The 13,540-nt window shown below is 37.3% G+C and overlaps 1 protein-coding gene across 2 annotated transcripts; it reads right to left on the reverse strand.

The window, feature by feature from the left end:
• Window positions 1–448: 448 nt before the first annotated feature.
• Window positions 449–12,616, reverse strand: pcmtd1 (protein-L-isoaspartate (D-aspartate) O-methyltransferase domain containing 1). 2 transcript variants are annotated; one of them, XM_039684859.2, is made up of 7 exons: window positions 12,415–12,616; window positions 11,049–11,085; window positions 9,085–9,583; window positions 6,469–6,571; window positions 4,003–4,174; window positions 3,423–3,546; window positions 449–1,557 (listed from the first exon to the last, which is right to left on the reverse strand). In XM_039684859.2, exons 3-7 carry the CDS (start codon window positions 9,389–9,391, stop codon window positions 1,184–1,186), a joined length of 1,080 nt encoding a protein of 359 aa, XP_039540793.2. In that variant the 5' UTR covers window positions 9,392–9,583; window positions 11,049–11,085; window positions 12,415–12,616; the 3' UTR covers window positions 449–1,183. The 2 variants fall into 2 exon arrangements, with proteins under 2 accessions (XP_039540793.2, XP_039540792.2); XM_039684858.2 differs by lacking the exon at window positions 11,049–11,085.
• Between the last annotated feature and the right edge of the window lie 924 nt (window positions 12,617–13,540).

A 13,540-nucleotide genomic window follows, 5' to 3' on the forward strand; every position in this document is an offset into this window, starting at 1 on the left:
AGAGCATGCTGGGAAACCAAAGAACATACAGGACCTGGAAGAGGACTTTTGTGGGACGAGCCAGAGATCCACACAGAGGCGACACAATAATTAAGGCGACCAAAAGAAATATATGCAGTTATCATTTAGTATTATTGTGTAAAAATGTGTTATGATGATAATATAGTTTCATTCTTAATTCTTATGAATTTAAAAACAATATTAAATAGTTTTAGCTTCTTCAGAGCTGTACTTTTCATGAAATTATTTTTTATTTTTTGAATTTTAATTTAAAAAATAAATTTTGCAGATTATAAACATGAGTAGAACTATATATCTGATTTATAGATGATATATTTTTTTCAATATCTCAAACTGTTTTTTTGGGGGGAAATGTGACAAACATGATAGATGTGAAATTCTATTAGATTCCATTTCAATGTAACAAATTCATTTACAATCAACAGAATAAGTGAATATGCTGACAATATATTGCAAACAAGTTGTTACGACAGTGTGAAACCACTGATTACAAACCGACACAAGCAGTGACGTCTCTTACGTTTTATGATCACAAGCAGAAAGCGGAGCGTTAAGTCTTCAGGACGACACGCAGACGAAAGGAACAAGCAAAAAAATTACATCATCTATTAAGAGAGTTCAATATCGGTACTTACAAATGTGACTAGAGTGTAAAAAAAAAAAGAAATGCAAAACACAGGTCAAACAATCCTCTCTAGATGGAACTTCACTAAAACAGTCCAAAGATATACCGAAAGCATTAGCATCATAAACAGCGAAAACTCCAGAAGGTTCGGAGAATCAAAGAAGGCGAAAATTAATTAAAAAAAAGAAAGAAAACTGTCATTACTGGTCTTACATTACAAGCATTTGAAAAACAGCTTCCGTTACATTTAGTAAACTCTTCTGAATGCAAACAAGGTGAGCTAGAAGCTTCTAAGTCTCCCTCAGTTCCTCTGCGGTGAAAAATCACATTCAAAATGTGAATATTACAACGGTATGAGTCATTGGAACAAACACAGCAAGCACATTCAAATCAAGTCTCTTGGAAACGCAACCCAACCCCATTTAAATGTTTAAATTATGCTACATTATCAAAAAAAAACAACAACTATGAACCTCAGGGTGAGAAGCAGCCCAAAAAAAAGGAAACCACCACCATAGACGAGTGCTCGACTGAGTGTTATTTCTCACGGTAGTACAGCAGGTAGGACTTCAGCGACTCGGGCAGCGGCAGACTCAGGATTTTGTCTCTCAGATGGTTGACCTGCGGTTCCTCGGGTTTGATGGGCTCAATGTCTTTCTCCTGCTCCTCTTCTTTGCTCTCGTCCTCGATGCACTCGTCCTCCTCGCTGTCCATGGGTTGAGGAATCAGCTGGTTCCCGACGAACACGTAGGTGTTGATGCGGCGGCGGCGACGGCAGCGCCTGCGCTTGCGCTTCTGGGACGCTCTTTGCGTGTTGTTGCGGCCGGGGTTCTCGTCGTTGGTCAGGTTGCGGAGGGTTCGGCGGATGTAGATTCGAGCCAGGTCCTGAAGATTCCTCACGCTCAGAGCCGCTGAGGAACAGACGAGAGATGCGGGTTAACGCAAATCTCGCAAATCTTACTTTCCCAGTTGCATACTCAAAGCACCTTAAAGGGACAGTTCACCCAAAAATTATAACAACAAACAGACCTGTAAAGTTTGGTGCAAGAATCATGAGATGTCTGGCTTAATGCATGAGAAAAAATATCATTTTGAGAAAACGGTCTGTAAAGATGTGTATTGTTATTGAAGCCTACTGATGCAAATAGATAGTGTAACAAAACAAACACTCAATTGTGTGTGTATTTTAGATGTTTTCTTTGAACTAGCCTGAAAGAAGACATTATGGAAGCCCATAATATCAAAATGTATAAGTGCATGAGTTCTTTGGTTTTTTTTTCTTTTCTGAATGAATCAGGTTAATCATTTTAAGAAAATGGCCTGTAAATATATGAAGAGTTCAGATGCAAAAGCCTCTAAGTGCCATTTGAAATGTTCTTCTAGAATGATCATTTTTATCAAGCTTGTATATTTAAGTTCAGTGATTTCACTTAAATGGCAATGATAATTACCTATTAATTGTTTTTTAAGTGAAATTACTGAACTCAAATATACAAGTTTGATAAAAATCATCATTAAAGAAGAAAATTTCAAATAGCATTTAGAGGTTTTTGTATCTGAACTCTTCATATGTATTGTAAACTACACAGATGCAAATAAAATGGTAATAAAACATGCACTTAACTCTTCCCCCGCCATTGACAAGATTTCCCGTCATTTATGACGCAATGCTTCCGGTGTTCATTCATATTCATGTTTTCACTCTTCTAAAATAGTACAGCATCTCCGGATCCAAAAACAAGCAAAGAAGCAGAAACAAGCAAGAGAAGATTGCTTATGCACATGGAAGCTAACGCGATCATCAAACATTAAACAGCATGCGAGTCAAAACTGGCTAACGTTAGCGGATGTAAAGCTGAACCCACAAAAAATCTTCAGGGGTGTTGATGGACTTCATCTGCTCGATTATGTTTTGATGAACGTTCTGAATCTAATCTGAACAAAGTCTCGGGACAAAAATGCAATTTGTTTTTAAAGGGTAACTAAACCCCTGGTCAGAGCCTGACTCCACCCACTGGCAATATTTGAAAATGCTGAAAAAGTGGAGATAGAGGGGACGAAATAGATGCTAAAACACTCTATCCTGATGGTTTTCAATACTCACAATTCCTGACTCCCTACAGTGGTTTTGACGACACAAGATGGTTTTTATACGTAGCTCGCGTGGTGAGCTGAAACCTTTGTACGTCACGAAGTGCGGAACATCCGATAGGAAAATTCAACTGCAGTAGCCAACGTTCAACCTGAAGAGGGCAGCACTAAGACGCTTTTACACCATATATTGTAGAAACAGAACACTTTATAAACAAATGTCAAAAAAGTTCCTCGAATCAATGACTGGTATTAATAAAGATCCATTCTTACAGATCATTAACTAAAAAAAAGTTGGTTAAGTGTTTAGTTACTCTTTAATGAAACTTACCCACATTTTTGTTGTTTAATAGCAGATACTTAGTTCTTTCTTTTAAAATATTACATGTTCCAATATTCAAACAACAAAATATAGTTGGGGACATGAAAATTGTGTGAAAAAAAAATGCTAGTGGCGGCTGGCAACTTTTTTCTTTTTTTTTTTTAAACGCTGGCGGGGAAAGAGTTACATGTGCATTTTAGATTCTTTCCACTAGTCTGAAAAATATGTGGAAACAAAATTTGCCCAGTGCATGAAACCCCCCCCCCCCCCCCCCCCAGTCTTTAACATTGCACTTGGAAACCATGCAAGTGGCAGCTGATTGGACAAAGCAGAGTGAGATCAGATTTAGGGGCGGAGACTCACGGAGTACCACAGCTTCAGTCTTGCAGCCTTCTGTCCTGTTCTGCTGAACAAGAGGAGCAAATGACACCGCCAGGATATTCTTACTCTCCCAGGAGCTCTGACCAGTTCTAGTTATCTGAGTCAGCTGCAAGAACACATAAACACTGAATGAGACGGACAGTGTGTACTAATCAAGAGGTCAAACATTTGATGTAAGACATGAGGTGCGTCCCAATTCGCATACATATGCTCGATTCTATGCCTTTCTATTTGTTCACACTGAAAATTCAAAAAAGAAAAATTGCACTTAAAATACCCGGATGATGCACTTAATTTACTAAAAAAACAAAAACAAAAAAAAAGGGTAATTGGACACTTCATGCACTCTAGTTCAACTCTCATTGCTTTTAATTACAAAATGGAGGGGGCGGGGCTATCAAACAATGTTGAATGACAAAATTATGAAGAAAAGTAACATTAATTAGTGATGAAAAAAATAGACTTACAAATGCAGAGCTTTGGGTTTATATTTTGTTATCTAAAGACATTCAGACATTTGTGACGAGTGTGACTGAAGTGTCCAAACACTTTTGTGGTTTACCTGATCCTCTATTGGCATGACCAAAATTCCTCCGACTTTCAGCAGGATTTTCATATAGTTCTCGTGGTCCTTCTGAACTCCAGCTCCGCAGTATATCCGGTCATATTGGTGGCTGTCTGAAGAAATCTCCAGACAGTTCCCCACGACAAAGTGTGGTTCGCAGATCTCAAACCTGAAATGACACATTTTTTACACTGATATTACTTCAATGCAATTTTCTGCTGTTTGTTTTTGCAAAAACTAAACCTTATATGATATCTATACAATATTCTGGTCTATACATGTAGGTGAAATGGTTTTGCAAGATTATTTGTCCGTAGGCCTGCTCATCAAATCACTTCGAAGTAATAGCACACCTCTTTTTAAAGGAGTAGTTCACTTTTAAAAAAAATATATAATTTTCTCACCCCCATGTCATCCAAGATGTCCATGTCTTTCTTTCTTCAGTCGAAAAGAAATTAAGGTTTTTGATGAAAACATTCAAGGATTTTTTGCACTTTACTGGTAACCAAACGGTTCAAGGTCTAAAAGACAGTTTCAGTACAAAATGCAAACTGTTCAAAGGGCTTTAAACGATTCCAGGCGATGAATAAGGGTCTTATCTAGCAAAACGATCGCTCATTTAATAAATAAAAAACAAAGTTTAAGTTTAATAAGCTCAAATGCTCACCTTGCTCTGTTCTGTGTGACTCTCCAGTTGAAATCAAAATTAACAAACCTTTTTTCGAGTCAATTTGTTCATTTCGTCCGTTGAATGGACCAAATGACTCGAAAAAAGATTCGTTCATTTTGATGAACGAGTTCGAACAGGAGAGTCACGAACGTGCATCACAGTACAGAGCAAGGCGAGCATTTGAGCTTATAAAACTTAAACTTTGTTTTTTATTTTTTAAATGAGCGATCGTTTCGCTTGATAAGACCCTTATTCATCGTCTGGAATCGTTTAAAGCCCTTTGAACAGTTTGCAGTTTGCACTGAAAGTGTCTTTTGGACCTTGAACCGTTTGGTTCCCATTGAAGTCCATTATATGGAGAAAAATCCTGGAACGTTTTCAACAAAAACCTTAATTTCTTTTCGACTGAAGAAAGAATGACATGGACATCTTGGATGACATGGGGGTGAGTAAATTATCAGCAAAAGTTTTTTTTAAAGTGAACTAACTATAGCCTATATTATAATCTGAGTCATCATTAAGGCTCATGGGACAATGTAGGAACCACACGGCAAACAAATGCTATGTGCTAGCATTAAGTCACTGAGTTTCAGAACATGTAATAGTCTATTTTTGTGGATGAGTAAAAAGCAATTATTCTTGTATTACCTCTAAAAGAACAGATATGATGCCAAGAGAAATCTGATCTATTGAGCTTATTTTTAGTACGAGTCAAAACTAGGGCTGTGCAAAAATTAATTGCGATTAATCGCATCCAAAATAAAAGTCTGTGTTTACATAATATATTTGTGTGTGCTGTATATAATTATTTTGTATATATAAATACCTATGCATGCATGTATATATTTAAGAATTATTTGCGCTTAAATTCTGTATATATATATATATATAAATACATAATCTATATTATATAAATATTTTATATATGAATAACACATTTTCTTAAATATATATACATGCATGTGTGTGTATTTATATATACAAAATAATTATATACAGCACACACAAATATATTATGTAAACACAGACTTTTATTTTGGATGCGATTAATCGCAATTAATTTTTGCACAGCCCTAGTCAAAACGTGTTTGTATTTGCTTATAAAGACTAGTAAGCTATTTTCGTTGTTAGTTGTAGACGTGTAAGATATATCGATGTCTAATAAAGTGATTCCAATGAGAGAGCTCCCAAAGCTCCGCAACATTGATTAAGCAGCCTTGTTTTGGCACATGGCCTTCTGTATGAAACACATGCTTTTGTGGATTGTTTAACAGCATCAGCACTGTCTAATACGTCATTCCAGCTCTTTCTCCTGACCTTAATAACCCTGCTCTCTCTCTGCATGGTACATGACAAAAACAGATGTTTGCAAGCAGCAAATGCCCGGGAGAGCGTTCAGGGAAACCCAGTTGAGTGTCCAATACTGACGAGGACTATCCGACCTAGCGGTTGTGGTTTTGACAGGTGTTCACACAGGTGTGCAAACCGCTCAGCAGAGGTATTTACTCATTGAGCCTGTGGTTTAGGGTTAGCTAGTGCATTCTTTGTGTCACATGGAAGATAATTGGGCAGGGCTGACTAAATCAAAGTTGATCTTTGAAGTGCATAACCACAGAACTGCGGGAGGAGGACTAATGGGGTTTGCTTGAATCTCAGTTCGCCTCCCTTGATGCGGCTGTCAAGTAAAAGTTCGATTTCTACACTTCTGATTAAATCAGCACTTCTTCAAGCTGAATCTTTACATTCACACTCAAATCTACAGAAACACAGTGCAAAATAAAGGTTGAACATGCCTGTCAAAGCTGTCGCTGTTTTTAATGAAGTCATCGAGTCTTTCTTTGGCATACTCCACAACATCCTTATGGAGCTCAACGCCATGATTTACTCCAAACGGACCTGCAAATGATAATAATAATAACAACAGGTCCCTTTTTTTTGGTTTTGGGTCCATCATTCAACATAAGCACACTACAGTTCAAAAGTTTGTAAGATAAAAGTAAGAAATGTCAGTAAGATTTTAAAAAAGAAAGGAAAGGGTGCATCAAATGACTATAAAGCAACATTTTATAATGCTACAAAGCATTTCTATTTCAAATATATGTAGTTCTTTTAAACTTTGTTCACCAAAGAATCATGAAAAAAAAATGTACCATGGTTTTTATATTAGCATGATTTCTGAAGGCTCTTGTGACACTGAAGATGCTGAAAACTGTGTAAAATATATTAATATATATATATATATATATATATATACACACACACACACCATTTTGCAAGATGTAAACAACACTGATCCAGAAACACTTCCTGTTTCAGTTTGTAACTGTTTTCTTTTATTTCACATGTAAAGAAAACCTCTTAAAGATGTTTGTATAACTTTTTGATTCAGTTTTATATGTTCTGTTGGTTGTATTTTATCCCAGCTTTTATGTAGTGTTAAAAAACTGAAACAGGAAGTGCTTCTGGACCAGTGTTGTTTACATCTTGCAAAATTGTCTATCTATCTATTAGGGGTGCAACGGATCAAAAAACTCACGGATCGGATCGTTTCTCGGATCAGGCTCACGGATCGGATCATTTTTCGGATCAGCAAAAAAAAAAAAAATTTCCCCCAAAATAACTGTAATAGCCTACTGACAAATTCTTTAATAATAAATAGACTTAACATTATGATATTCTGTTTTATTTTAACTTCACAGGGTTCCAAACTGAAAGTTGAGGGCAGCATCACCTCAAATGAGAACTCACAGCGAGTTCTACAAAAAAAAAAAAAAAAAAAATCTGGTAGCACTGGGGCTGACATTATAAATCACTAAGCTTAATAGGGTGTAGATGAAATTAACTTAGTTATTATCATTTATAATGTCTTAATATCAATTAATAAAAGTAGTGAAAATATCATCGTACTTTTTTCATTTTAGGACAATCTTTAAAGGATAAACAAAAAATGTGTTGGTAATCACATAAAAAATTCAAAAAAATAAAACATTTATTTATGATATTATTGAAGTGCTGGGAAAAGATGTGTAGTAGGCTACTTGTAAGCATTTGACTATTTCTTACACATTATCATATATAGGCTGATTTGTGGACTGAAAGCCTTCTTTAAGTGTTTCTCCTGGTTTCCACGTCAGCTCTGTTTGATCTGATATGGTTTATAACAGAAACCTGCGCCGAATCGGAGTGTTTCTAATTGGATCTCGTGGTGTTGATGTTATTAATTCTGAGGCGAATTCAATGGATTTCTTCACTGGATCTAGTAACAGTGTTGCGTGAGCGAGATCGGCCCGCGACTGTCAAGTTCGGGGCTTTATTTTGTCAATGGATCACTGCTGCTGCTCCGACCACGGTCCTAATCATAAATGAGTAGCGTATTTTCGTTCCACTTTCATTTTGTTTGCATTCGCTGCTAGGTAACGACTAACGAGTCGATAGATCGCTGATTGCTCAAACGCACATCAGGTTGTGATATTTGTCTCCGTCTCCCTCCCACAGATGTTTAACGCGCGCTATTCTTGTCACGGATTCATTGACGCGCCGCTTTACCATGCGTTTAACGTGTGGCAAATTCACTGGTCGCACATGTGCGACTGGATGTAAAATTCAGTCGCACACTCTCAAATTTTGGTCGCAGTTTGGTTTGGAGCCCTGAAATGACGCGGGGCGTTCAAGCTTCTCCGTTCCTCCGCTCGCTATGACGAAGCTGTGCGTTGACTGAACAACATGCGCACGTTTTTTTTTTTGTTTTTTTTTTCATAATCAATCCGCGGATCACGTGTGTGCCGAACCGAAGACATTGATCCGAACGGATCACGGATCAGTGATGATCCGTTGCACCACTACTATCTATATATATATATATATATATATATATATATATATATATATATATATATATATTAAATATACAAAGAAAATACTATAAATATATTGTTTAAAATTGTAATAATATTTCATAATATTACTTTTTTTTACTGTATGATTTCATGTCTATAGCACTCACAGGACGAGGTGAGTTACGTGTCAATTTCTGCAAATGTTTACGACTTAGGAGTTTGTTCGAATCCCAAAACATGAGCAGTAATAGTAAAAGTGATGAAAATAAAAGATACATTATCTTGATATGACTCAAAATGCAATTACTACCATGCAGAATGTTCTAACAAAAAAAAAAAAAAAGTGAAATAAACAAGAGGATGAGAGCCAAACAGCTAACCTAAATGTATTGTGATGGTTCCTAAATAGTCTTTTTGTTTTTGGTGCAAATTTGGTTCTCATAAATATATAGTGTTTTCTTTGATTTCTTTTGAATTTGAAATAAATTAAACAATATTATTGAATTATATCTGCTTGTTTTCTTTATTGTCGTTTTATCTAAACCCTAGACACGTTATTAGAGTGGTTCTCACCTATGATCAGGCCCACCATCGTGCTCAGGTATCCCGTGCCACTGCCGAGGTTAAGGAAAGACAAACCCTGCTGGAGTTTCAGGGCTTCCATCACCTCGGAGTAGATGCACGGCGCCGAGAGGTGTATATTCCCATGCTTCCAGGCCAGGTCTTTGTATGCATTGTCTCTGTAGCCCTCCAGGTAGTAATCTCCACGGTCTATGGCCCTGAAGGCCTGCTCGACGCGGTCTGTGCGGATGTACTGGGCTTCCTTCAGGTTGTCTATCAAATCGTCATTATCCTCGCCAGCACTGACTGCTCCCCCCATGTTCCCCAGACAGGCAACGAGAAAGAAAAAGAAACAAAAAGAAAATGCAGAGGAGGTGAGAGACGGGTAACTAGACCGGTCCTCGCATCCAGATGAAAGTGCTGGAGCGATTCTCCACAGGGATGCCCAGTCGTGATGTCTGGCCCACACAAATCACCTCAGACCATTCTCGGCTACGGCAAGATCTGAGGACTGAAAAACAAAGGGTCACAGTTTAGATCTCTCTTTCGCACATTTCAGTTTACCCTTTTCCCTGGTGCACAGCTGGAAAAAAGGAGCCACCTGATACCTGCCGTCTCCGATTCTTCAGCTAGGTGTTGCGTGTACCTGATGTTTAATATTGCAGAATACTGTCCGAGGCTGAAGTCTTCTTACATGTTTGAAATGATAACCGCCACAACAGAAATGTTACGCACTTAACTGAATATCCTTTCAAAGCAAGAGAAAAGAAACCCTGTAAGTGACATTTGGGCTGCAGACAGGGCATTTAGTTTCTCCGGCTCATTGGTAATTGAGTTAAGCTGGATTGCAGTAACCTCAAGGATTTTCATGAACCTGAACCAGATCTGGATTTACACAAAGAAAGAAACATGAGGCTTGTTTACTTAATGGTTCAGCGAGTACAAGAAAAGACCAATTACTGTACATTTAAATATCTCTATTTTCCACTCCAATTAAGGATGTCTTCGCAAAGGACCATCCTTCTGAAAAGAACCCATTAAATCGGTTTTATTTTCTTTATTGACATACTGTATTTCCTATGGAAATTAAAGAGCTCAACCCTTTTTAAATATATTTTATTTTGTTGTTTTTTTTAAAAGCCAAAAGGCTTTAGTTTCAATTGCAACCAAATGAATCATGATTTTCTACTTTAACATTAGTAGAGCTGCACAATATAACGAAATATCGCAAATGTATACATCGCAACGGCCTGTACTCTGTAATGTTCCTAATAATCCTTTAGGTGAGTGTACATTTGAAAAGGTTTCGAAAAATTGCCCAAGAAATCATTTTAAGGGGTAAAAGCTGATAGAACTAATATATTTAACATACTGATGTGAATAATGCTTTATTTTATAGGGTTTTAAATGTCTGACTACATCGCTATAATTCCCTTGTTTTCTTTTCTGCATTTGTCTTTCTTTTCAGCGTTTTCCTGTATCACTGCCCTTTGAGTCTCCGGCACTAAAAATACTGCAGGAAGAGATCTGGGTCAAACCTCCTACTCTGTTTTGTACAAGACCTGATTGCAACACTACAGTGACTCTCTGTATATCAGTATACAACTTAAAAGAGAACAGCACCTATTACAGTGTCTTTCTTTCTAATAAACAGACACTGGTTGGACACCATAAATCAATACCGCCATTAATATAGGGGAAAAAGGATGCTGGTTTTCATAACACTGCTAACTGGTTTTGTCAGAGAACAAGTTGAGTAACTCCTGGATTGTTGTCAAGTTATTACTGGAACTTGAACAATGAACTGGAACAGTTTGTTATAAAGCTGAGCTGATCCGTCATTAACATGTTTTAACTTGTTGGTTGCATAATTGCAACATCATCACACTACACTGATGCTCAGCCAGAGTACATCTGTTTACTCCTTTAAAGGGATAAGTTCACCCAAAAATGAAAATTGTCATTAGGCTACTTACCCTCAAGTTGTTTCAAAACTGTATGAGTTTCTTTCTTCTGTTGAACACAAAATAAGATATTTTAAAGAACATCGGTGACAAGACAGTTGACAGACTTCCATAGTAGAAAGTTAAGTCGATTGAAAATAAAAGATCTTACTTTGTGTACAATAGAAGAAAGAAACACATACAGGTTTGGAACAACATGAGGGTGAGTAATTTTTTGGTTGAACTATCCCTTTAAAAGCAGCTTGCCATGATGAAACGCCACCGCACTCTGCTGTAAACAAAGAGTAGCCTGCAGCACCAACACGCCATATTATATGAATACTTGTATATTCATCCTCTGAACATAAATGTCATAAATGAAGAGAAATGGCATATCTGCGACACTTTCGTTCGTTTGTTTACGTTTAAGACCGATGAACATACAATATGGATGGCGTCTGGCTGCGTGACGTCACCCGCTGAGGTCCATCGACACACATAAAGATCTACATTTTACGACGCAGACGAGCTAAAGAATTTATAAAACATTCACACAACCGCACTGCGTTAAACACAGTGTCTAGCGACGTGTGCAGTGCTTAATACATTCAAATATTATTTCTGAGACAGAAAAAAGGTATCAAAGACAGAGAGAGAGAGAGAGAGAGAGAGAGAGAGAGAGAGAGAGAGAGAGAGAGAGAGAGAGAGAGAGAGCGTTTCACATGTTTAGATCCGCCATAATCTCTAAGCTGTAATTGCTTTGCATACATTAACAGTTACATTACTTAAGTAACTCCACAGATACATTTAACATGGTTATGCCATAACTTGACATATAAAATATTTACGAAAAAGCTCATGGTTTGTCGTGCATTTGGTCTTTGTTATTAAGCGTGTCGTATGATGAGCAAAACATAAAACAAAATATATTTTTTTTAAATCGAAAAAGCAAGTTATTAGAAAAATAAAGCTTCAGATTTAGTTGTTATACGTTACTTATTGTTAGTTGTCTAATAAGTATTAGTTAAAATGCCTCCGCCGCCGTCTCTAATTCAGATAAAAAATAAACTGAGAGAAGGGGAAAAAAACTCTAGCTTTTTCTATTACTTCAGAAACCCACGCTGTTAGATAACAGTTAACGCGTGCAGGACTGGGCAAACCAGTAAGACGGCGGCATTGTGTTTGACCTGGTACATCAAAACACTTGACAATACAACATTTGTGCATTCTTCAAAAAAAGCCATTTAGGCTTTTCTGCGTGCATTAAACCATTACAGTACATTAGCATTTAAATGTCTGCCACATGTAAGTTACATCTTCCTCCGCTTCCTCAGACCAACGCAAAGCAACAAAACAAAAATGTCGCCATCATCTTTGCGGAATAACAATGTTCACTCACCTTTATAAAGCCATGACTCAATCTCAGGATTTGCACTAGCCAAGCAGACTGGATGCACATTAGAATTTTTTTTTTTGTTTGTTTGTTTTTAGCGCACTGTTGATAATGTATAGTTTTTCGTGGCGTTGAACAGCCAGCGCTGTTTTTGTCGAGGAACAGCTGAGAGGATGTAAACAGACGTCACGTGGTTCACAGAAACGAGGCTGCGGACATTAGACGGCAAATGCTGCTGGCTAATAACAGTTTGGTATAAATAATAGTCCTCCAGGGGGCTCTTGGAGGCCCAAAAAGCCAAAGCCCCATTGAGCTGCATTCAAATATCAGCTCAATTATTGTTATATTGGAGGCATTTGAAAATGTAAGTATATACTATTTTAAATGCTAATGATTGGTCTCTGAAATATATTAACAAATAAGCTCAGTACATTCATATAAAACGATTTAATACCATTTGCCTAAATATTAATCACCGAAGAATATGATTAGTCTATTCCGACCAGCGCTGAGAAAAGTACAACGTCCTACGTGACCAGGCCGTTTTCAGTTGTGGTCAGAACACTTGAAATTTCAAACGCCATTAAATCAAAATACACAGTGAACAGTTAAAATATATAAACAATATTTAGATACACAGTATATAGCTAATTAAAGACATCCTCTGGGACAATACACCAAGCCAAAGCCAATGCCATTCTACCAGTTTTTTTCTGTTGTTTCGGACAGCGGTTATTTGTTATTTCTCTTCATGTGTCCCACCTCCTAAGCCAGGATTGGCTAGAAGCCCAAATAGGTGGTCAGGGATTGGACAGTTTAGAAGTCGGTCATATGACGTAGCTATCATAACAAGAGAAGGCGGGACATGTCGAAACGTGAGTGAAAAAAAAAGCTTTTCTAAGAAAAAAACTGGTGTCTGCTGCTTTTACAAATGATCTTGTTGAAGCAAATTAGAACCAATATGAGCAATTTTTTACAACCCTCAACGTCAACCCAATGATTACTCGGTTTAGCGACGAATCAGTGGTTATATTTGAGCAGCTGGGGTCAGTAGATTGACTTATGAAGATTATTTTTTGGCGGTGTAATCTGTTGACAGTGGGTCAACATTCAGAAGCACTTAAACCTTAGT

Source organism: Pimephales promelas, chromosome 22 (genome assembly GCF_988280905.1).
Source record: "Pimephales promelas chromosome 22, fPimPro1.hap1.1, whole genome shotgun sequence".
NCBI classification, from domain to species: Eukaryota; Metazoa; Chordata; class Actinopteri; order Cypriniformes; family Leuciscidae; genus Pimephales; species Pimephales promelas.

Coding starts and splice junctions, on each gene's coding strand:
- pcmtd1 (XM_039684858.2), bottom strand. CDS start 9,391: ATGGGGGGAGCAGTCAGTGCTGGCGAGGATAATGACGATTTGATAGAC. Junction 6,572..9,084: donor GATGGTGGGCCTGATCATAG/GTGAGAACCACT, acceptor TATCATTTGCAG/GTCCGTTTGGAGTAAATCAT. Junction 1,558..3,422: donor GACTGAAGCTGTGGTACTCC/GTGAGTCTCCGC, acceptor TCTGTTCCTCAG/CGGCTCTGAGCGTGAGGAAT.